At 42.4% G+C, this 26,224-nt stretch overlaps 1 protein-coding gene across 11 annotated transcripts in view; it reads left to right on the top strand.

Moving 5' to 3' along the window:
- STXBP5 (syntaxin binding protein 5) overlaps window positions 1-26,224 on the top strand; it is a 904,657-nt gene that overhangs the window by 703,102 nt on the left and 175,331 nt on the right. For all 11 annotated transcript variants that reach the window (XM_033939585.1, XM_033939588.1, XM_033939587.1 and 8 more), the window contains exons 16-18: window positions 4,952-5,130; window positions 21,498-21,623; window positions 25,191-25,342. In XM_033939585.1, coding sequence (XP_033795476.1) covers window positions 4,952-5,130; window positions 21,498-21,623; window positions 25,191-25,342 — 457 coding nt within the window. The remainder of the gene's footprint in view (window positions 1-4,951; window positions 5,131-21,497; window positions 21,624-25,190; window positions 25,343-26,224) is intronic.

The following is a 26,224-nucleotide window of genomic DNA, read 5'->3' as shown; positions in this document are numbered from 1 at the left end:
ATGGGAGATGAACTTTTCAGTGATCACATTGAGAAATCTATACAGAAGATCACCAGGCAAGGTCACTCTATGACCTCTCCCTCAGCCTCCAAGTCACAGGATTCTAAACAGTTGTCTACATCATTTAAAAGGCATTACATCACAGGCAAGGTCACTCTATGACCTCTCCCTCAGCCTCCAAGTCACAGGATTCTAAACAGTTGTCTACATCATTTAAAAGGCATTACATCATGCCATCGTCTTCCAAAGTGCCCTAGAAGCCAACGCTCTCAAGTGTCTCAAATTCCAATTTGATAAAAGTTCTTTCAACTTTTTAGCATCCTACATCTACTCAATTCTTTACAATCCACTGGAGTTTCACTTACCCTATACCTCTACTGCTCATCAGCTTGACTGGAGTGAGCTAAAGATATACTTTACTTCTACCACAACTCCATTCTACTATGGAGGCTTCTTTATCAATTTCTCATATCAACACTAGCATGAGGGTCCACTCTCATCTTGAACCAAGTAGGAGGTCATCTGCTAATCCTTACTCCCATACTCATCCCCCCCCAAAAAAGAAGGAAAAATACATAAAATAATACCTAAATCAGTACATAAATAAATAGCCATGCCCATCCAGTAGAATAACCAGTAGCAATGCATTCTAAGTTTCCTGACTGACAAAGCAGTACCTATGATTTCTGCCTAGGCCATCTCATATTCTACCTAGAGAACTACCTTTTGGCCTGGACTCAGCGTACAAACTGTTATGCAGTATTCAGTAGTCGTGTTTGCACCGCTCTAGTCTTACAGAGTTAATCTGTCGCTCTACTTGAAATTCTGGTTGACAAAGGCGTCATACCCTCAAGCAAACCAGTTGCCGTTGAATGTTTCTACCAGTGTTTCTGTTACTTCCTTATCCAGATTTTCTCTACAATTTTGCCATTCTACCCTTCTCCTTATCACTTTGGAGGTTATCTGACTCATTATCACCATTGTTGGACTCTAAATCATCATCAATAACTTCACCTTGCAGGTCTTCAATGAAGGCTATGCCTTCTCTTCATAAGATACCTCCACTCAGGCCTCCAAGAAAACTCTTAATTCTCAGCAGACCTCCCTTCTTCAATAAGAACTCTCAGACCTTCTGCATCTGATTTCATTCAACCAGTAGCTCCATTGCAGGGGAGCTAGGAGTTCTACTCCAAATATTTCCTTACCAAAGAAGACCAGAGTATTGTGCCTGTTCTTTGACCTCCGAGCTCTTATAAAGTTCTTCATCCAACGAAAGTTTCACATACTACTCTTCGGCACTTTCTATCTCAAATTACAGGACAATTGGTTTTTCTCTCTGTATTTCAATGAAGATTACATGCATATGCCCATTCTTCCAAATCATATGAAGTACCTTTGCTCCCAGATATGAACATATCATATTCAGCTTCAGCACCCAAAGTATTCCCGTTTCTACCACTTCTACTAGTCATCTGCCCATAATCAGCCAAGGATGTGCAGAACCTTTTCCTCTTGTCAAGAGGTAATGCCAGTTTCTTCTTTGAAGCTAGCAGAGCTACAGAATACTGTAACAGTCATTATCATCAAATTTCTTCAGACCCATGAGTGTTGTCTTCCTTCATCTCCATTCCATCAAATCTACTTAACATGGGGATCTCCATCTCTTCCTCTCTGTCATCAATTGTAACCTTACCTAATTAAGTTCCAGTCTGCATTCTCCTCATCGTTTGGATTCCACTGAATGTCTTCCAGCCTGGACAACCCAGTTCCTACATGCATTTCTTTACATCCCTGTGATTTGGAACTCCTTATTCATATTTCAGCAGGATTAAACTACTATGATTCTCATGGCTCCACAGTAACCAAGGCAACTCTCATTACCTTCTTCAATTCAATGTCAGGGAGACCATTCCTCTTCAAACCTTTCAATGGTCTGAACTCAGAACACAAGATCCCTTTTGCCTACCAATCTATAGTATAGGCACTTTACGGCCTCGTTTCTTTGCATGATGCCTTCCATCTCTCTATTCCTGTGTTGACCACCACAACTTCTTGATCAACTCTGCACATGATAATTCTCCCACATCATGGAGACACAGTATACCTACTGGTATTGCCTAAAGGACTGGACTCTAAACATACTGTATATCCAATATAGTCAGAGCTGCATTACCTTTTTTTAGTATTTCTCATACTAAAAAAAAAAGCGTCACAGAACTCAAGGAGTCAACAATCAACAACACTTCAATATATGCTTATCTCACTTCTATCAGTGCCCTACAAGTGCCTTTCAGTGCTATATTTCTAGTCTTAAGTGCCATATAAGTATCTTTGGGCACCAACCATCTAGAAACATGTCCATTGCTTTCTCACTTCATGAATGGCCTCATGATATCAAAGCCTCTAATCCAACCTCCTCCAGTTGTTTCACGTCCACAGGTAATCTTCGCATATTGAAGTCTCCATTTGAAACACTTATGACTTCATCTCTAAAGCACCTTACTTAGCCAGTAGTCTTCTCCCATTGAATCCCTTTTATACATAGATACAGTGGATTCCAATCTCTAATACATGATCCACTTTACTCAACATTTCCTTGAGATACAGTTGTTTTTCTTAATCATCTCATCTTCTTGCTAGTGATAATCTCCAATTTTAATCTCAACCACTCTACGGAAGTACCGAATGTCTTCTCCAGACCTCATTGTCTCCCTGGGACAACTGTACTTCTTTTATTGGACTGTAATCTTGCTTTGGCTTGCCACCTACATTGAATTATGCTTTTCCAAACTAGAACTCGTCTGTTATTGTTCTATAATACCAACAGACTAAGACCTTCAGTAATCAAGAATTTCATATCTCCATACTCAATGAACTTCATAACATACTGCCATGCTCAGGTTGGGCTGCTACTGGATAGTAGTCCTCCAAAGCCTGAAATAACAGCGGTAGCAGTCTTAGTAGTTTACTTCATTTCTCCTACATTGTGGACATTTATGAAGTAGTATCCTAAATCCCTACTACATATTTTCACATCCCATTTCTATCTGGAAACCAATACCAGATGGAATAGTTGGTTCAGACAAACAGTTAAAAAAAAACAACAAAAAAAATCCCTATTCGCTATTTCAGTGTCTCAAACTGTGTTCCCTGAAGAGATTCACAGTGTGCCACAAGAGTTTCCAGAATTTTATACTAGAATAGATGACATGTATATCATGTGTGCAAGAATCTGTTAATGTTAAGAACTTCTATGTGCATAAGGATACAACTGTCTAGACAAGCATAATTCATTGATGTGATTGGTCCTTGAAAACTAAAAGCAAGTAATTTTATTTTTATTTTTTATGCAGTAGTTATCCTAACTTGAGCAACAAAGCAATCAAGGCTATGTTACCGTTTGGATCTTCTTATCTTTGCGAACTTGGATTTTCAGCTTTGACAGAAAATTTTTTTTTAAAAAAAGGATAACGACTGCAGATGGTGGATGATGAAATGCATGTTTGCTTGTTGTCTATCAAACTGCATTTTGAGTTAATTTGAACTAAAAAAACAAGCACACCCATCGCATTGATTAGCAATTCTATTCCATCTACTTTAGTTTCACTGTTGTTACAATTACCCATACATAAAGTAGCTTAAAGAACTTTAAATAAATAACTCTCAAATTTAATTTTGTTGATTTTGCAATGTTATAATTTCAGTTATAATGTGCTGCGAAAAACATTTGCTCTGATTAGTGTACAGCGAAAAACATTTGCTCTGTTTAATGTGCCGGAGCTAAAAAAAAAAGTTTGACACACTGCTCTATTTAGTCACCAACTTCCCTCCATCCCATTCGTCATAGCTAGGGAGTACCATTTGTGAGAATATGCTGCCTGCTTGTCCTGGGATAAAGCACACTTACTTACCTGTAACAGGTATTGTCCAGGGACAGCAGGCAGATATTCTCACAACCTCCCTCCTCCCCTAGTTGGCTTCTTAGCTTTTTTACTGAACTGATGGTCCTGCCAGTCGGTGTCGGTCGGTAAGGCATTTGCAGGCTTGAAACTTCTAAGAAGTTAAAGTGACAGTACACTTTTGCATTGTCAGTACCAGGCTCCGTGGATGACGTTACCCTTCTATAAAAATATCTATTTGCTGTCCCTGGATAACACCTGTTACAGGTAAGTATTCTATCTTAAATGTCATGGAATAGCAAATGTACTGCATTTGCATTCATTTTAATGCAGTGTGTAAATTAAATTCTGCATAAAAATCGGTTCTGCTTTGCTATGTTGTAGTAAAACTGTATAAAACCCATGGTAACCATGTGGAAAATTTTCTACATTGGCCTCTTAGTTTCTTGGGAAAGTGATGGAATTACATCATGCACAGACCAAGGCTTGACTTCTATAAGCTATTCCAAACTCTGTCCATAGAATTACAAAGTAATAGATCTAGTGCTGAGGTTTAAAGGTACAGTACTCCATTATATTATGTACTTACACCATTTAGAAATAATTCTATAGATCAGTGGTTCTTAAACGTGTCCTGAGGGATCCCCAGCCAATCGTGTTTTTAAGATATCCCTAATGAATATTCATGAGCAAGATTTACTTATAAAGTAGGCAGTAGGCATGCAAATTTCTGTCATGCATATTCATTAAGGATTTCTTAAAAACGGTGACTGGCTGGGGATCCCCTAGGACAGGTTTAAGAACCACTGCCGTAATTATCATCTGTAACGCATTTGATTCTGTATTTGCAAACTTTTGTAAACCAGTGTTTATTTTTTCACTTTTTTCCTCATTTTGCAGGTGTTGATATATCAAATATATTTACAAAATTCAATGCAGCTGCACTGTCCATTTTTGTAATGTTTACTTTTACTTTAGAGAAAGTCAAGTTAGACTGGAAAGATCTGCTGTCAAATACATGTATGCTTCTATTCTCCTCCTCCTCCCCTCAGATGCTTGAAGTACGGTTGCTGTATGAAATAAGTGATGTAGAGTCTCCAGATGTCGATCAACTTCCAACGCTGCCAACTCCTAGTGGAGGGTCTAATTCCCAACCTATGATTCCACAATCTCATCCTTCTACTAGCAGTAGCTCTTCTGATGGACTTCGTGACAATGTACCATGTTTAAAGTAAGTGCGCACATTTCATAATAATATACTAGATGACGGCAGATAAAGACCTATATAGTCCATCCAGTCTGCCTAAAAAGATAAACTCATAGCAAGTATTTTGTGGTTGCTATATTACAATGCCCATTTATGGGTTGACAAATGCAGGATAATAAATGTTGCATGCATGTCTCTTACCAGTGCTTCATGTTGAAAACCTGTAGAGGAAACCAAAATATATTATGCCCTCCCTCCCTCCGACGTCAGCGCTGACGTCGGGAAGACTTCCGTTTGGCTCTGTGCTGCAGGCAGTGCAGGTAAGGAGGAGAGTAGCCTCGCGGTTCGAGTGGCTACCAAGGGAGGGGGCGGTCCGCCCCGCCACAACCCGCCCCGGTTGCAGCACAGCCGGCCAGGTCCCCTTACTTTTGTGGCACTTCCCCGACCGACCGACCGACAACAGCCCCGGTCCGACAATCCTCCCTGCCCTGTAGCCGCGAATCTAAATTATCTTCTTACAGCAGCTGTAATAAGGTAATTTAGATTCGCAGTTAAGGGCAGGGAGGTTTGTCGGACCGGGGCTGTTGTCAGTCGGTCGGGGAAGTGCCACAAAAGTAAGGGGACCTGGCCGGCTGTACTGCACCCGGGGCGGTAGAGAAGGAGTGGGGAGAAGGACGCTGAAAGGCCATGGGGAAGACGGGAGGAGGGGGGGAAGGACTCTGAAAGCACTTGAAGACAGAGGAGGGAGAAGGACGCTGAAAGCACATGGGGAATACAAAGGGGTGGAGAAGGACGCTGAAAGGCCATGGGAAGGGCGGGGGGGGGGGTGAAGGAATCTGAAAGCACTTGTGGAAGACAGAGGGGGGAGAAGGATGCTGAAAGCACATGGGGAAGACAAAGGGGTGGAGAAGGACGCTGAAAGGACATGGGGAAGACAAAGGGGTGGAGAAGGACGCTGAAAGGCCATGGGAAGGGCGGGGGGGGGGGGAAGGACTCTGAAAGCACTTGTGGAAGACAGAGGGGGGAGAAGGATGCTGAAAGCACATGGGGAAGACAAAGGGGTGGAGAAGGACGCTGAAAGGACATGGGGAAGACGGGGGGGTGGGTGGAGAAGGACGCTGAAAGGCCATGGGGAAGACAGAGAGGGAGAAGGACGCTGAAAGGACATGGGGAAGCAGAGGGGGGAGAAGGACACTGAAAGCACATGTGGAAGACAGAGGGGGGAGAAGGACGCTGACAGGACATGGGGAAGATGGGGGGGAGAAGGACGCTGAAAGGAAATGGGGAAGAGAGAGTAGGGAGAAGACACTGGCAGGGAAGAAGACAGATGCCAGACTATGGGGGAGCGGAGAGAAGAAGATGGGTGCCAGACCAATTTGGAAGGGGGAAGAAAGGGAGAGGCACAGTAACAGAGCAAATGGAAGATGCAGAAGGAAGAGAGACAGTGGATGGAAGGAATTGAATGAGAACATGAGGAAAGCAGAAACCAGGCAACAAAGGTAGGAAAAGAATTATATTTCTTTTTTTTTTATTTTGCTTCAGGATAAAGTAGTATATTAGTTGTGTTGATAAAAATTTATAAACATTAGAGGCTCTGGTAGAAACCCATTTGCAAAGTATGTATTCTTCCCAATTAATATTTTCAAATTAATAAAGTCTTTTTGCTTATTTGTAAATGGGTTTCTACCAGAGCCTTTAATTCAGTAGCATAATTAAATGAAATAACTATTTCTGAAGTTTATATGGACGGGCGGGGACGGAGGGGATTCCTCGCGGGGACGGGTGGGGACGGAGGGGATTCCTCGCGGGGACGGGTGGGGACGGAGGGATTCCTCACGGGGACGGGTGGGGACGGAGGGATTCCTCACGGGGACGGGTGGGGACGGGTGGGACTTTGGCGGGGACGGGTGGGGACGGGTGGGATTTCTGTCCCCGCGCAACTCTCTAGTAGAATGCCACTTTCTCAGTGATGCTACACTGAAATGATATACATTGTATGGTTTCCTTAGTAAACAGAATGATTTCCTGTTAATTGAATTATTTTTTTTAATTTCACAATATATTGAAAATTTGAAAACATCCTTAAGTTTGATTGCATATTAATGATTCTATTTCTTTCTACAACTATTAGGATTATAGTTGTTAACAATTCTACTTAACTTGAGATATTTGCATAATTTAAGCATTATCTGGAAAGTGGCTCATTTTGCTATAAATGTCCTTCTAACAATACACTGAAATCTTCTACCCAGTGTACAGTGGCAGTTAAAAAAGCAAACAGAATGCTAAGAATTATTAGGAAGGGGATAGAAACTAAGACAAGAAGGGGCATTAAAAAAAAAAAGGTCTAAGTCCAACTTGGATGTTTCCAGCTGAACATCCAAAGTTGGAGGAACAAAAATGGCCATTTTCGAAGGGCAAACTGCTAGATGACCAAATGTAATTTTTTATTTATTTATTTTTTTTAAATCATCTACTTAGACGTCTTGGTAACCGGGACATCTAACTTTATACCCCATTTTTGATCAGAAAAACATCCATGTTAAAAATGTCCAAATGCCAGACTATTTGGACTGCGGTGGAGCCAGCATAGTAATGGACTGGCCACATAGACATCTCAACAGAGCAATGGGACACCTTAGAGGGCACTGCTGTGAAAATCACATAAAGGGAACCAAATGTATATCTCACCATAACCCCCTTACAATTTATGGCGAGCCCCCCCCCCCCCCAAATCCCCTCCAAACCTAATATATCCTCCTGTGTACCACCCCAATAGAACTTATGGCTGCAAGTGGCACCTATATGGCAGTATGGTAGGGTTTAGGTGGGCTCACACGTTCTACCATAAATAAAGTGGTTAGACTGTCTTATGGGCCTAAGTCCTCCTCTCTATGGTTCAGTAGTGCATCTACCAGGCTACTTAAGACACCTGTGTGCAGCTCTACTAGGCTTCCCCATGCCAGATGTTGCTGTTGTAGTGCCACATATGTACCTTTTTGTTCTCATTTTTGTGTGGTAGAAGAGGTCAGTGAGCATTGGGGGAGTATGGGGGTGTCTTATCGTAATGCTTACAATGATCATCTGGTCAGTTTGGGCACCTTTGTGGCACTAACCAGGTCTAGTTCCAGATGTCTAGTTCCGTCCAGGATATCTTGAAAATATTTGATTATTGCTGCAAGATGTCTATGTCTAATCTGCCCTTAGGCACACCTGTACCATGCCCATTTCGTGCTATGGACACACAGAGGTTGGGACACCTCATTAGACATCCAAAAAGGTGGTTTCGATTATCGGCACTTAAACGTCCTGGCGATTAGTACGTCCAAGTGCTGATTTAGGATGCTTGTTGGATGTCTATGTTATGAGCCTGAAAGTATATTAGAATGCCTCTGCATTGCTCCGTGATATGACCTTGCCTTGAGTATTATATGCAAGTCTGTCGTCATATCGCAAAAAAGATATAGTGGAATTAGAAAAGGTTCAAATAAGAGCAACTAAAAAGATTAAGGGAGTGGAACTTCTCTCATATGAGGAAAGACTAAAGAGGTTAGGGCTCTTCAGCTTGGAATTGAGGCAGCTAAGAGGGTATATTATAGAGGTCTACAAAATCCTGAGTAGTGTAGAACAGATAAATACGAATCAATTGTTTATTTTTTCAAAAAGTACAAAGACTAGTAGGCACTCAGTGAAGTTACATGAATAACTTTTAAAACAAATACTGTAGGAGGAAATATGTTTTCACTCAACAAATAGCTAAGATCTAGAACTCATTGCCAGAAGATAAGGTTTCAGCCATTAGTGTAGCTGGGTTAAAAGAAGTTTGGACAAGTTCCTGGAAGAAAAGTCCATAGTGTGCTATTGAGACAGATATGAGGGAAGTTACTGCTTACTCTGAGATTGGTAATGTTGCTACTATTTGGGTTTCTGCCAGGTACTTGTGATCTGGATTGGAAACAGGTTATTGGGCTAGATAGACCATTGGTCTGATCCAGTTTGGCTGTTATTATGTTAATCTAAAATAATCATTGACACAAAGAAAAAGCCTCTGGGGAACAGATTTCTCAATGATGTCATGAAGAATTATTGCCTGTTACGATTAAACCCCATAAATGCGTAAAAAAAAAAAAATAAGAAATCGGTAGTTCCCCTTGCTCTTTTATATCTCTCTATCTATATATATTTCTTTCAAGGTCAATCTGTTATATGTATTTTCTCTCAATTACCCACTCACTTCACCACCACGACCACCAAACTATGCAATTTTAGTTGCCACATCTACAAAAAGATAGAAAGAAAGTTGACCAAAATGATTAAGGGAATGGTACAGCTCTCTTTTGAGGAAAAGCTAAAGAAGCTAGGGATCTTCGGCTTGGAGAAGACACAGCTGGGGGGAAGGGAACTACCGTATTTTCACATAGATAACGCGCACCCGTGTAAAACGCGCACACGGGTATAGCGCGCAAAACACACATATTTATGTACATAAATTTTTATATACCGTGCACACCCGTATACCGCGCATGCTGCCCGACTCTCCTTTCGCCCGCCCCGACTCTGTTTTCGCCCGCCCCGACTCTCCTTTCCTCCTTGAAGTCCTGTCCCTACCCTGAAAGCCTGATGCCCCCCCCCGACGTCCGATTCACCCGCCCGCAGGACCGCTCGCACCCCCACCCCGAAGGACCGCTCGCACGCACCCGCACCCCCACCCTGAAGGACCGCTCGCACCCCCACCCCGAATGAGCGCTCGCACTCCCACCCCGAAGGACCGCTCACACCCCCACAGCCTCACCCCCCTCCCCCATGGAGAAGCTGTCTATCTTGTTTCCGGATGCCAGCGAGCCCAGCTGTTTTCTCTGCCGGCGGTCCCGCCCTTTCTCTGAGCCCTGCTGCGCTGCTTTTTCTTCCGGCGGTCCCACCCTTTCTCTGACATCAGAGAAAGGGCGGGACCGCCTGAAGAGGAAGCAGCGCAGCACAGGGCTCTGAGAAGGGGCAGGACCACCGGCAGAGGAAGCAGCTGGGCTGGCATCCAGAAACAAGGTAGACAGCTTCTCCATGGGGGAGGGGGGAGGCTGTGGGGGTGCGAGCGGTCCTTCGGGTGGGGGTGCGAGCGGTCCTTCCGGGTGATGAATCGGGCGTCGGGGGGGGGGGAAAACTATGTAAAAAAATTTTTGTACAACGCGCTCACGCGTATAACGCGCAAGGGTGTGCGCGGTTTGTAAAAACCACGTATAACGCGTGCGTTATATGCGAGAAAATACGGTATGTGTGCTTAATGCAGCAAAAAAGTGCTTGCTGCGAGGTGAGCTGATGAAGCCTCCTGTGTTAATTTTTACATGTACAGGTGCTTCCCACATGTTAAAAAATAAACTCCCCCCCTCTGCTTTTACAAAAGCACGAAAGAGGTTTTTAGCACTCCGACGGTCATAGAGTTCCTATGAGTGTCAGAGCAGCGCAGAGCATTTGGCATGCTGGCTGGCGCTAAAAACACCTGTGCGTCTGTAAAAGGAGGAGGTTTGTGGGTTTTTTACTGGGCACAGGTTTGGGGGCAGAGAGTAGGTGTGTTCTATGCTAATTAGCTCAGCTGTATTGCCGCATGCTAACCAAGTAACGCGTGGTTAGCACTTTAACCCTTACTGCCTACAAAATAGGTGGCAGTAGGGGCTCACCTGCTAATGAAAAAAATGAGCTTGTGACCACTAATGCTGAAAATAGAAAAATCAACCATAGCTTTAGTGCATGGGAATAGCACACACAAACACATGCTAAGGCTGCTTTTTACCGCAGCTGAGTAAAAGAGCCATTCCAAAATATAAATTGTGTGTTAAAACAATGAATGTCGCCAAATAAAATGAATCCTGGTAAATGACAAAAGTTTTTGTTGAACATAAACGTATGGTAAATGATTTGAAAATTAACATACCCTCAGTCAGTGATAGGAGTGAGATACCAAATAAGGACAGATTAATTATGAAATCTGAAAAAACAAAACAAAACTGAAAGCTGATGTTAAAAGAATTGTTCTCTATTACACGAGAAGAAAAAGCATCACGAATGAATATACTGCATTCCCTAATAAAAGTGAATACTGAAGATAGATGGTGGGACCTATAATTGGCTGCCCAACATTTATAGAAGTAGCTTTAATAAATATTGTTATTCCAGGTGTATGATAATCAAATTTGTGCCCTGATATTTGTCTTATTTGGGCCGAGTGAGAGAGCATTTTAGAATTCTGAAATCTTTATGCTGTATATTGATTTCTCAGAGATACCATCAATGGTATTGTCAAGGGAATATCTTAGTCCTTAAAATTATAGATAGTGATGTACTTGTACTCTGATCTCTAGAGCAATTTATGTGTAAGAACTAGTGCATATAGAAAACTCTAAAAGATAAGAGAAATGAACTGCAAAGTAAAAATAAATTGGCCAGATGGAAAAGATATTTTGATATTTTTACTATAGCTGTGGAGAAATGATTAAACTATGACAGACGAAACCCCAAAAGTAGGACATGTAGAAAGCCAAGATACTATGTTGTCTTTAATCTACAGTTGAAAAATACAAAATGCATATACTATACATATATAGAGATGCAAGACTCAACACGGCTGTGTTTTCGGCTGGTCTGCCTTCTTAGGAGTCGAAACAACCCTCAGCTTAAATGTATAATGTTATGCAAACAAAACCTGAAATCAACCACCATATAGCCAAAGAGAGGCGCAATAAAAAATATGGGTCATAGTCAGCTTGGTACGAATCTATACAATAGTGGACTGTGACCCATGTTTTTTATTGCGCCTCTCTTTGGCTATATGGTGGTTGATTTCAGGTTTTGTTTCCTTAACATTATACATTTAAGCTGAGGGTTGTTTCGACTCCTAAGAACGCAGATCAGCCGAAAACACAGCCATGTCAAGTCTTGCACGACTGAGTCTTGCATGCCCATGTACAGTATACGGATTGTGTACTTTTCAATTGTGGATTAAAGACGGCATAGTATCCTGGTTTTCTACCTGTCCTACTTTTTGGGTTTTGCTTGTGATCTACATGAGACACCTTTCTCCTTTTTGACTTTTAAACTATGACAGAGCCATGATTATATGAATATAGTTGTGGATATGGCTTTCTCACGTTATACTAAATGATATTCACCCCAAAATATTTTCACTTGGTGCTCTATAGCAGTGTTCTTCAACCTTTTTACACCCGTGGACCGGCAGAAAAAAAATAATTATTTTGTGGACCGGCAAACTACTAGGACTAAAATTTAAAAATCCCGTTTCCGCCCCATCTCCGCGAGCTCGGTCCCCACAAATCATCTGATCCCATCCACACAAGCCACAGTTATGATTTTATATTGAATGTATTTTATTAAAGTATAAAACGAAACAATATTCTGTAGAATTGTCATTTTATAAATACAAATAATTCAGAGCAAGGATCAACAAAAAGGATCCCCTCCCCTTCACATATATCCCCTCTACTATCAAGAAAACTGAACAAGCCAAATTATTACAGAATGCTACACAGAAATATCATGCTAACAGAATACTGAAGTAACACATGACAGGAATAGTTTTAGAGGAGTGCAACTAGGGCAACTGCCCCCTGGTCAGAGAGCGCCCTAAGCCAGCTGAAAGCTAAAGAAGCACTGCCTGGGTTTTGCAGTCCCCAGTTATGTCTAACACCAGCTCTAGCAGGATATATATTTCAAATCTGATATATTCTAATCACAAAATAGAAATACAATTATTTTTTTCTACCTTTTGTCGTCTCTGGTTTCTGCTTTCAATCTTTTTTTCACTCTCTTCCTTCCAGCGTATGCCCTCTCTGTCTCTTCAATCCAGCATCTGCCCCTTCCATCCACTATCTGTCCTCTCCCCCTTCCATATGGTATCTGTCTTCTTTCTATGTCCCTCTCCCCTTTCCATCCAGCTTGTGCCCCTCTCTCCTATTTACATGATTCATTCCAGCTTCACTGCTCTCTTCATTTTTATCTCTCCTACACCAGATCTATCATCGTTGTCCCTCTGCTTATTTTTCTGCTGACCCCTTCCTATCATCAATCTCTCTACTTTCTCATGCCTGTGTCTCCCCTTCCCCTCCTCTAATCTCTCTGCCAGCTGTTTCCTTCCTTTTTTCATTCTCCCTTCCCTCCTCCTCCTGTCCAGCAGTAACTCTCTTCCCTTCCTCCCCTCCCAGCAGCATCTCTCCGTCTCCCTCTCCAGTAGCAGCTGTCCCTTTTTTTTCCTTGCCCAGCAGCTTCCCAGATTCCTTTCCCTCCTCCCCTCCCAGAAGCATCTCTCCTTCTCCCTCTCCAGTAGCAGCTGTACCTTTTTTTCCTTGCCCAGCAGCTTCCCAGATTCCTTTCCCTCCTCCCCTCCCAGAAGCATCTCTCCTTCTTCTTCTCCCTGTCCAGTAGCAGCTGTCCCTTTTTTTATCTTGCCCAGCAGCTTCCCAGATTCCTTTCCCTCCTCCCCTCCCAGAAGCATCTCTCCGTCTCCTTCTCCCTCTCCAGTAGCAGCTGTCCCTTTTTTTCCTAGCCCAGCAGCTTCCCAGATTCCTTTCCCTCCTCCCCTCCCAGAAGCATCTCTCCTTCTTCTCCCTATCCAGTAGCAGCTGTCCCTTTTTTTCCTTGCCCAGCAGCTTCCCAGATTCCTTTCCCTCCTCCCCTCCCAGAAGCATCTCTCCTTCTCCCTGTCCAGTAGCAGCTGTCCCTTTTTTTATCTTGCCCAGCAGCTTCCCAGATTCCTTTCCCTCCTCCCCTCCCAGAAGCATCTCTCCTTCTTCTCCCTCTCCAGTAGCAGCTGTCCTTTTTTTTCCTGGCCCAGCAGCTTCCCAGATTCCTTTCCCTCCTCCCCTCCCAGATGCATCTCTCCTTCTCCTTCTCCCTCTCCAGTAGCAGCTGTCCCTTTTTTTTCCTGGCCCAGCAGCTTCCCAGATTCCTTTCCCTCCTCCCTTCCCAGAAGCATCTCTCCTTCTCCCTTTCCAGTAGCAGCTGTCCCTTTTTTCCCCTGCCCAGCAGCTTCCCAGACTGATAGTGGTTGTCTCCCCTCCCAGCAGCTCTTCTTACTCCCCAGCAAAGCGATTCACGAAGGCAGCCTCGGGTCCTTTGTTGGGTCGCGCCGCCTCTGAGGAAAGAGGAAGTTGCATCATCAGAGGCAGCCGCGACTCAGCAAAAGCCCCGAGGCTGCCTTCGTGAATCGCTGCGCTGGGAAGTAAAGGAGAGCTGCAGAGAGGGGAGAAAGCCACTGTCGGAGGCTCCCCAAGATCTCTCCGGCCCAGCGCACGCTTCCGATTCTGATCTTGCCGGTCCTGCGCGGACCGGCAGGAAGTTCAAATGAGTCAATCTTGCCGGTCCTGCGCTTACCGGCAAAAATTTCCTGCGGACCGGTACCAGGCTGCGGACCGGCGGTTGAAGAACTGTGCTCTATAGAGTCCTTTACCAAAGGTTAGCGCATCTTATCTGCCACGAGACCCATTTTATTCCTATAGGTCCTGCTGCAGATAACAAGCTAATCTTTAGTAAGAGACTTTCTATGACTTTTTTTTGGTCTCTGTTTTGATTGTTTAAGAACATAAGAAATTGCCAGAGGTCCATCGCACCCAGCAGTCCGCACTCACGGTGGCCCATCAGGTCCATGACCTGTCAGGTTTTCTTGATTTAGCCCTATAGCCCCCTTATTTTTGTATCTATACTCTTTCTATACCCTATCTACCTCTCTCTGTATCCCTCAATCCCCCTATCCTTCAGGAATCTATCCAATCCCTCTTTGAATCCCCTTAGTGTACTCTGCCCGATCACCTCCTCCGGGAGCACGTTCCATGTGTCCACAACCCTCTGAGTGAAGAAAAACCTCCTGGCATTGGTTCTAAACCTGTCCCCTTCCAGTTTCCCCGAGTGCCCTCTCGTACTTGTGGTTCTCCGTAGTCTGAAGAATCTATCCTTGTCTACCTTCTCTATGCCCTTCATGATCTTGAAAGTTTCTATCATGTCTCCTCTAAGTCTCCTCTTCTCCAGGGAGAAGAGCCCCAGCTTGTCCAGCCTGTCAGCGTATGAACAGTCTTCCAGACCTTTTATCATTTTCGTCGCTCTTCTCTTGACCCTCTCAAGTATCGCCATGTTCTTCTTGAGGTACGGCGATCAATATTGGACACAGTATTCCAGATGCGGGCGCACCATCGCACGATACAGCGGCATGATGACTTCCTTCGTCCTGGTTGTGATACCCTTCTTAATGATGCCCAGCATTCTGTTCGCTTTCTTTGAGGCCGCTGCACATTGTGCCGATGATTTCATTGTTGTATCCACCAGCACACCCAAGTCTTTTTCAAGATGACTTTCCCCCAGCAATGCTCCCCCCATTTTGTAGCTGAACATCGGGTTCCTTTTCCCTATATGTATGACCTTGCATTTCTCTATGTTAAAGCGCATTTGCCATTTATTTGCCCACTCTTCCAGTTTGATTAGGTCCCTTTGCAGGTCTTCGCACTCCTCTGTGGTCCTAACTCTGTTGCAGAGTTTGGTGTCATCTGCAAATTTTATAACTTCACACTTCGTCCCTGTTTCCAAATGGCAATTTTTTACAGTGCACATTTAACACTGATAAAGAGCTTTTTATTATTTTCAGTTAAATTCAAATACCCATGAAGCATTCTAAGCAGATTTTACTTACACTCCTGCCTTAGCTCTGCACGGTTACAGTTTTTTATTGTTTGGGGGTTTTTTTTTACTAATATTGTTTGTACTGCAATTTTCGATATACAGGGTGGGCCAAAAGTAGGAATACAGCATTTACTCATCATTTCTTTATATTGTACTTGTGTCATGAATTCATGTTTTTGTATCAGTTACATCATTTTGCTTTTACTTGATTATCATTCAGTAGTGTATTCAATACCTGTGCAATAAAAAGAAATAATGAATAAATACTGTATACCTACTTTTGGCCCGCCCTCTAGATGTCTGAATCCAAGTTTCGAGGTTTTATGGAAAACGTCCAGAAATCCAGTAGCAAACATGACTATTCTCAAAACAGGAAAACCTCTCTCTTTATTTTCAAAAATGGCCATTTCCTAGATGATGATGTGCTCAGTGCAATCTATCTTTATGAACCATTGGGATGTAGGAGGGGCCAGCATTCTTAGTAGACTGGCCACACAGACATCCCAGCAGAGCAGTGGGGCACCCTAGGTAACACGGTAGTGAACTTCACTTAAAGGTCCCAGATACACATTTTACTAAATTGTATGGAGAACCCTTATGCCTGCAGCTGTCACCTATACTTAGGTACAGTAGGTTTTGGAGGATCTGTATGTCCCACCCACATGTGTACTAGTTAGAGTAGGATATGGGCCTGGGTCCCCATTAGAGAATGACACGGTGACAAAATTCATCACCGTTCCCATCCCCGCGGATAACCGCGGGAAGCCATCTTCATGTCATTCTTTAAAGAAAGAGGGAAGAATCAGAGTGTGAATGGCCACAACCACTGACCCGCAAGCTTTGCTTTGAAGAATGCTGGTGTAGAAGGATTGAAGTTGAGATAGACACTACAGAATGACAGTCTCTGGTATCCAGAGCAGATATTGTGATGTCATAATGCCTCATTCTACCAGTACCTAAGAGCCAATCACATCAGTGATGTCACAATGTCTTCATTATCCTTGGCTCACATAAGAATCAGAGTATGAATGGCCACAACCACTGACCCGCAAGCTTTGCTTTGAAGAATGCTGGTGTAGAAGGACCGAGGTTGAAATAGACACTAAAAAATGACATGGGATTATTTCCTGCGGTTATCCGCGGGGACGGGAAGGGTGATGAATTTTGTCACCGTGTCATTCTCTAGTCCCCATCTCTGTTGGCCCCTGCACCAACTACTAGGCTACTACAGGAGCAAGCTTGCTGCTATAGTAAGACTGCCCATGTGAAACTGTCATACAGGCTGATTATTCATATTTTTGTGGGGTGGTAGGGATCAGTGACCACTGGGGGAAATAAGATGGGGTCATGCCTTAATCCCTCAGTGGTCATCTGGTCAGTTTGGACATCTGTTGGCCCTTACTAGTTTTTCAAAAAAGAAAAAAACTTGGGAGAAAACCAAAATATAATATTGAATCACAAAAACCAATGAAAAATAAACGAATTCAATAAAAAACAAAAGAACAAAAAAAATATACTTTCTCATTAAAACCAACTCACAATACAATATTTTGAATACTGATTAATGTTGGTTTTAATGAGAAAGCATATTTTTTGTTCTTTGTTTTTTATTGAATTTGTTTATTTTCCTTACTAGTTTTTGTCACAGGTCTAGCCTCAAAACATCCAATTTTTTCCCAGGATGTTTTCTACAATGTTCCATTATTGCAAAAAAAAAGGTCCAAATCATACAGTAAGTATGCCCTAGTCCCATCAAAAACATGCCCCTAATACGCCCCCTTAAGATATAGTTGTACTGCAGATAAACAGCATAGAAAACCATCTACAAAATGGGTTTTGAAAATAGTGACTGACGTTTTGGTAAAAAAAAAGTTCATATGCCCCTTATAGATGTTTTTTTCTGTTTTGACAATGAGCACCTTGGTATACTACTTTTTTCCAGTATTTTCAGTGTATCAGTTTCAGGTTATTATAGTCTGATAAAAGGTTCCATGTCATCTCATGACATCAAAATTCCTGATGCCAAACTCTATCAGCTTTTCATGGGATTTCTCTTTTTTTAATAGCATTGTAGTCAGCAGTTTTTAAATAGCCTTTCCGTGCCCTGCATTCTGTACATAGTTGCTGTTTGAGCTTGGTCTGGTTTTGTCAGGTTTGATTTACATGCTTGTGAATTATAGATGTATAATCCATTGTAATTGAAAGGTTTCATTCCATTTAAAAAGTAAACATTCAGTGGTCACAGTACTGTAGTGAGAGGGGTGGGGGGTGCAGAAGACTGCCCCAGGAGCCATCTTGGTGGTGCACCAGCACATCTCCTCACCTCCATGCACCAAGCACAATTTTCTTTATGGAGATCACTTCCTGGTCACGGGACCAGGAAATTACATCAGAAGGAGAGCTGAGGCTGACACAAACAGCAAGTAGGAGACGCTGCTTGCTGCTGGCAAAGATTTATGGAGAGGTATGCAGGGTCAGGTGCATAGCGCAGGGGGGATACATGGCACAACGATAACCCTGCACACCACCTTCACTCACTACACCACTGAGTGGTCATATGTTATTTCTTACACATAAATAGCTCTAGAGATCAGAGTGTAAGTTTATCACTATCAGCAATTTTTAAGGACTATACCAGTGTTAGTATCTCTGAGAAATCAATATGTGGCATAAAGATTTCAGCATTCTAAGATGCTCTCTCACTCAGCCCGAAAAAGACAAATGAGAGGGCACAAATTTGTTTATCATACATCTGAAATAACAATGATGATCATTTATGAAAGAGAAAAACATCTCGAAAATGGCACAAAGTGGCAGATGGATGTTTTTCTCACAAGAACCTCTAAGTCATGATTTTCAAAACTCAGAATCGGGGCATTTAACTCCACAATTCAGTTAAATTGCAAGGGAGCATGTTTGGAGTGAGACTTGGGTGTGCTTAAAATCTGAACTTTTTAGCAATAATGGAACAAAAAAAAAAATCCAGGGCAAAAAAAAAAGTATGTTTTGATCTACCCCTGTTTCAAGTCTGGATCAGAAAAAGTACCCTAAATCAGGTCTAAAATCATAAAAAGTGCCCTAATTAACCTGCTGACCACTGGAGAGATTAAGACAAAGTGAAGATGTAACTGTAATCATTTGTGAGTGGATCGAGAGCTTGAGACCATTGGGATGTCAGTGACCACTGAGGTGTCCTGAGATGGAGTCTCGCAAAGGGGGTAACATGAACTGTGGATGCCATGTGGCTGAGATGGACGGAAGGTGATAAGCCTGGTTGCAAATTTGAATCAAATTGTCTTGTGTTTGTTGAGGTAGGAATGCCCTGAGTTGAATGGTGTCGAGCCCCTATGAATTGTAGACTTTGAGAGGGTTGAAGTTGAGATTTCGGAAAGTTGACTTCGAACCCCTAATACCCCATAGTCACTGACCCCCTTCCCTTCTCCCCTTTCTCTTTCTCCCAAAGATGAGACAGTAACAGTAGATTCCAGGCACTATGAAAGCTCCAAATATTATGGCCATTCATAAGAAAGCAGAAAGCAACTGGATGGAGTAGCCTAGTGGTCAGTGCAGTGGGCAATTAACAATGGGATCCAGGTTCAAGTCCCACTTTAACTGTCATTTCAATACAAATATGTGGCTCATTCTGGAATGTAGAAGTACTTTCTGTACCTAAAGTGACCTGAAAGTCTGAGGGCTATTGTAGTGATGGACTGTTAGGTACAGTAGGTTTTCTCTGTTCCTTGAGAGCTTACTGTACAATATGAAGGGGTTTAGTAGTGATTTGTACCTGAGTATCTTTATTTGATGTCCACTACACTAAATACTTGGCTGCCCCTCTGCACTGCTGGGATGTCTGTGTGACCAGTTTACTAGGAATGCTGCCAGACAGACCTCCCTACGACTTGTTTTATGCCATTTTTTTTTTTAAATGGTACTTACAGGGTCAGTGTGAAAATATCTTGTTTCACTCCTTATGGGGATTCTTTGCCATAAGAGGTCTAATTAGCCTAACAGCCTAATTGCTCGTTCTCGGTATTTTTCCATCCATCAGGACCCCTGATGAAGGCAAAGTTGTGCCGAAACACGGACGGTGTAGTGTCTGGTATAAGTTTACATCTTTGTGAGCCATTAATTTGATACGATTTGGGCATATGTATGATTTTCTGAACACATGGATTGTGAACCTTGATGCTTATACATGATTTAATGTTTTGATATTTTATTTTTAATAAACTTTTAAAACCTGACTGTTCCTGCCACATCCAGAGACTATTGTTTCCACTTTTTTTGTTTTGGTTTTAATATCTAAGTTAAAGTCATAATTGGACCAAAATTTTAGATGTTTTAGTTGTTTTTCTGGTTCGATTTCAGCTATGAGCAAGACTATTTTTTTAGATATTTTTGAGACAACATCTCAATTTGGACTTAGTAATCATATGGAAAATGCCCCTCAATATTTATTTAAAATGTTTCTACAGCTGTTCGGTAGGCAATTATGGGTCACAACATATTATTCACCTTTATTGTGGAGTGCTGCATGTTCATTCGTGATGATTTTTCACCTTGTGTACTAGAAAACACATCTTTATATGTTAGCATTCAGTCTTTTGTTAGCTTGAACAGTAGTTCACATATATATATTTTTTTACAGGTTCAATAATTCATTTGTCCTCATTTGGTATATCAATCCTTTCAAATCAAATAGCATATGCTTATGTTCAACAAAAGATCTTTATAATTTACCAGGATTAATTTTTATTTTCAAAGATTGGATTTGACAGTGACCACAGTTGCTATTAAACTTTTGTATTCGATTTGTGTACTCTGGCAGTCTAGGTAATTTTTATACATCACTTTATAAGCCAAGTTGTTAACATACAAATGGTTTGTTTGGGTTTTTTGTGGGGGTTTTTTGTTTTCTCACTATAACTCATATTTGGGGTAGTAATGATTCATGTATGCATATTTTAATTTGTGGGTATTTCTTACCTATATGGCTTGTTCATGATTTTATTTATTTATTTTTTTTAATCATTATAGTGTTACTTATGTTTGTTTGTAGACATTGCACCCTGGATACAGGGATCTGCCAAAACATGGCCACATTGAGTTTAGATTTGTCCAATAAACAGCATACCGGTGCTATGGAGTTGCTTGGTTTCTTATCATTTATTCCTTGCATCTTTACTTCTTTGTCTAGTGAATTATGATAATGTTCAAGTCCTTCATACCAATTGTTGTGTTTTTATTGTTCTTAAGCCATTATTTCCTCAGTTCACTCTTCCAGTCTGAGGAGCTCCCCCTGTAACTTTCCTTCCACCTGATCTGATGCATTCCTGCAAAAGAAGGATGAGTGTTTCGACCAGCATGGCATTTCCTCTGTTGAGTTCAAGGAGTGGCAGCCAAATGAGTTGTCTCCACGTTTCTGGCTCCACTGATTGCTTGCTCTTTTGCTACTGCTATAACTTAGTGATTCAGATCACTGCTGCTGCTGGAAATGTTTCTTGTTTGATTCCCTGAAATGTGATCTGCAACCAAACATCAAATGTACTGTTTATTTCAACCTACTAGAACATGGGATATGAATGTCCATGTACCCCATTGCTCGATTCTTATGTTGGTCCTGTAAAATAAATCACAGAGTATCATTTTTTTTTAAACAAAAGGAATAGAATTGAGCAAACAGCTGATTTCTTTTTGTACGTTTACTTGTACCACAGAGTCAGAAGCAATCCATTGAAACAGTCTGCAGGGTACCAGGTTGAGCTGGTTATTCAACTGGTATGGGTCAGCGGTGAACCTCCACAACAAATAACAAGTCTAGCAGTCAACTCTTTATATGGGTTGTAAGTATTAATTATCCCATCTCTTTTCAATTAGCTGTTTGTTATTGTTTTTTGGCTTTTTTTTTAACGGGGAGTCCTTCCTTTCATTTGTTTTTTTAATTTCACTTCACTTGGACAATGTTAGTCAAATATCTGAACTTCCGCCAGAAGCAGACCCACACTGGTTGTAAGAGAGACAGAAGAACACAATAAGGTGCTGATTGTAGGCGGCGGTAGATGTCCTACTGCCATCTCACCAGCCAATTGGAACACATGTTTATATAAAAAATCCATAACAAAGAAAAATAGGGAGACCCAATGATCCACAGCTTGTCTGCGGTGTTCTTTTCTCACATGTTTAAAGACAATAGACTGTTTTCAGTCCAATTCTTTATATGTGAGTTTGCAAACCTTTGGACCCCTGAGGAAGGCGTGTTCACCGAAACACGGACCGTGTAGGGTCCGGTTGGATTTTTATCACAGTATTTTTTATCATTGTACTTTTTAAATTGAGTTTTCATGGTTTTATATGTCAGTGTTTAATAAATTATCTCCAGAACATCTGTATCCACGATTTTTGTTTTTGTTTTCATCGGTGTATAAAAAAATCCATGCCACGAAGGACGTCTACAATATAGGCATCTGACTCATGCCTACGGAGGCATCTAGGCACACTACCAATGCCCAAGGCTGGCATGGGCATGGTTTCCATCGGCCTTGGGCATCTGTAAGCATCCCTATGCATCTCCATAGGTGCGAGACAGACACCTTAAATGTAGGCCTGTAAAATGCTGGCCTACATTTAAGGCATCTGTAAGAAGAAAAAGAAAAAGCCGCAATTCTCTAAAGGACGCCGATGAGTGATTGACGGCGATCGGCAGCCACTTCTTAGGCGGCTGCCAAGATTGGAATCCTATAGAGCAGTGATTCTCAACCCTGTCCTGGGGACCCCCCAAGCTAATCGGGTTTTCAAGATATCCCTAATGAATATGTATGAGAGAAATTTGCATATAATGGAAGTGACAGGTATGCAAATCTCTCTCATGCATGTTCATTAGGGATATCTTGAAAACCCGACTGGCTGGGGGATCCCCAGGACAGGGTTGAGAACCACTGCTTTAGAGAATCAGGCGCTAAATACTTATCCAACTGCGACTTAAAAAATCTGTATCCATGTTTAAAAGATGATGATGTTTGAATTCAGCAGACCAGAAATTCACCTTGCTGAGTGAAAAGTTAATGGACATATTGTATTTTACTTTAACTGGTGATGATTCTGACTGCTTGAAAGAAAGTATGTTAAGTATTTTTATTAAATGGGTTTTACATTTATACTCTGGATGCAGGAATTTCAAACACATGAGCTGAATAATTCTGTGTTGCTTTTGAGAACATGGTTATGCATAAGAATTGCCATACTGGGACAGAGTGAAGGTCCATCATGCCCAGTATCCTGTTTCCAATAGTGGCCAACCCAGGTCCCAAGTACCTAGCTAGATCCCAAGTAATAATAGAACAGCTTCACACAGTACTGCAGGTGGCAAAATATAAAAGGAAAAAGTAGAGATTTGTGTGGAAATCTGCAAGTATTGTCTGCAGACGTGAAACCTTGTTAATACAGTAAACATTTAGGTAGATTTTTCTATATTCTGTTTACTTATGGATATTGTGATAATGTTCAAGTTTCCCTATGCCAATTAGCTACATGACCTCCAGTGATCTCCAGTTGAGGAAAATTGACATTCATAAGGTTGATGTCATTTTTTCAGTCTATTGGCAGTAGTGAATGACTGGTTTCTTGCGGTTTCTAGTTAGTAATAAAGGTTATTTTATAGCTCAACATTGCCTTTGAAGACATGACTCCCCCCCAAAAAAAATTAAAAAAGAAGGAAAGCTGCTGGACAAACCATTTGCTATTGTGTAGGAGAGACCAAAGTCTCTTAATACCATTATTTAGCACAACTAAAAGTGTATTAAGGACAACAGAAACACACTGTGATAGTACTTTGCCAGTACCACTATTTATAGAAAAGATAATGGCACTCACCATAGTACAGTTATAAGACAGAAGTTTTATTTTTGGTTGACTTTGGTCAGGAAATTATATATGTATTCCTTGCTCTAGCTGTATCCCTATTGCCACCGGCCTTTTATAAATTTAAGAGCCTAATGAAATTGATTTAGGTTCCTAGTTCCGGCAGCAGTGAATAAGGGTTGTAGAGAGACTAGGTAGCGAAACACTTTTTTGTTTGGGGGGCACAAAAGCTCTGCCCCGGACTGCGCCTAAGCTCCGCCCCAGTTCTTCCCTGCCACACCCATTGCTGTGCGCCATCTCCTCCCTCTGCCTCTCCTTCCCCTACATCCCTGTGCACCATATCATCCCTCTCTCTCCCTCTCCCATAGTCAGATATTTCTGTTTTCCCCTTCCCCCCTCTCCCTTCTATGGTCTGGCATCTTTTTCTCTCCTTCCCATAGGCTAGAATTTCTCTCCTTTCTCATGGTCTGGCATCTTTCTCTCATTCCTTCCATCTTCCCATGGTCTAACATCTCTCTCCTTTCCACAGTATGGCATCTCTCTCCTCTCCTTCATGGAGTCTGGCATATCTCTCTCCCCTCCTTCTCTTCCATTCCGTGGCCTGGCATCTCTCCCTTCCCTTCTTCCATCACCCTTCTCTGGAATCTGATATCTGTCCCCCCTCCCAGTGTAACATTTCTCCCTCCCTCCTCTCCACCACTATTATGTCTAACAATTCTCCCTCTTTCTTCCTTTCCCCCTACTCCACACACCTATGTCTAACAATTCTCTTTTTCTCGTCCCCTCACCCATCAGCTGCAGCTCTCTTTCTCTCCCTTTCCAGCACCCTACTCATGCATCTCTCTTTCCCTCCCTTCCTAACCCCCAGCCCGTGCAGCATCTGTCCATCCCAACACCCTCCCAGCCCATGCAGCATTGGCCTTCTTGCTTTCCCAATTCCCCCCCACCCCCCCACCGTAGCCTGTGCAGCATCTGAACTTCCCTCATTCCCAACCCCAGCCTCCCTCTCAGCTGGATCCTGTGATATGACCTCTCCCCAGTTCCCGACTCCCCCATCTACCACCTCCCTGTCACTATAATTTAAAATCTTTGAGCAGCCAGTAGCACATCAAAGCCAGCCTCCTGCCGTCAGCCTGCCCTGGAAATGTTCTTTCTGCAGCACTTCCTCTTCCCACGTAGGCAGGACGCTGAAAAGTACTGCTGAAAGAACACTTCCGGGGCAAGCCAACAGCAGGAGCCTGGCTTCGTTGTGCTGCCGGCCACCTGAAGATTTTAAATTACAGCGGTAGGTGGGGGAATCGGGAGAGCCATACTTCCAATTGCCAATTTGGGGGAGGCCATGGCCCCTGTGGCCTCCCCCATTCTGACGCCTATGTTAGAAAGTAAACAGGGGGAAAGTAAGTAGTCATCATTGGAGTGAGGTCAGTAGGTGCTACAGGAGAATTTCTCATTTTGAGTTAAAGCCCTAGCCTGTAATAACACTGCTTTTTACAAATATGCCATCATCTGTTAACTTTGATAACATTTATCTTTCTGTTTCTACCCATCCACAGAGTAGTTTTTGGAAATTGTAATGGCATTGCAATGGTTGATTACCTCCAGAAAACAGTACTGTTGAACCTTGGCACCATTGAATTGTATGGGTCCAACGATCCCTATCAGAGACAGCCACGATCTCCTCGAAAAACGCGGCAACCTTCAGGAGGTAAGACTAAAACTCAGTTGTAACTGATTATTCCCTGATTGTGCCCATTGAAATCCACGTTGCAGGTCCCTTAATGCATATAATGCTTTGGTTTTACCACAGAAAGGTGGAATATCAAATCCATGACCTTTTAGTCTTTAGTCAGTAAGCCAGGGATGGTCTAAAATCCCCCTCCAGGTAGTTTGGCAGCTCTAAGAATCTCTGTATAAACCATGAAACTCCAGTTTTGTATCACCTACCACAATTCCCAACCGTTGCAAAAACACACTGAAAATCTATACAGTAAACTTATCAAAGCACAAGTGGAGGAGTAGTTTAGTGGTTCAAGCAGCTGCCTCAAGTCCTTGAGGTTGCGAATATGATTCCCACTGCAGCACTTTGTGACTCCGGACAAGTAACTTAACACAAGTAACTTAACATGTCATTGCCCCATGTAAACCGCTTTGATTGTGTAAACCACACAGAAAAAGTGGTATATGAAGTCCTATCCCCCCTTTGCAAGAGCCATAATTCCCAGGACTGAAACTACAGCAGCACTACCTATGAAGAGGATGCACTTGAAATATTACATCAGGTCCTTGATTACCAATACACTTGCTGTTGGAAACTAGAACCAGTTAGTGTGCGAATACTGCCAGAACTATAGAATGACACAGGGACAAATTTTTCCCCATCCCCACGAGAACTCATTTTCCCGTCCCATCCCTGCAAGCTCTGTCCTCATCTGCACAAGCCTCAAACACTTTAAAATCATAAGTGTCTGAGGCTTGTGCGGTTAAGGCAGAGCTTACAGGAATGGGGCAGGGACAGTGACAAAACTCACGGACGCGGGGAAATCGAGTTCCTGCGGGAACGGGGAAGATTTTGACCCCGTGTCATTCT

Source organism: Geotrypetes seraphini, chromosome 3, assembly GCF_902459505.1.
Source record: "Geotrypetes seraphini chromosome 3, aGeoSer1.1, whole genome shotgun sequence".
Taxonomy (NCBI): domain Eukaryota; kingdom Metazoa; phylum Chordata; class Amphibia; order Gymnophiona; family Dermophiidae; genus Geotrypetes; species Geotrypetes seraphini.
Note: the sequence above shows the minus strand (reverse complement) of the source record. Positions and strands in the feature narration are given on the sequence as shown.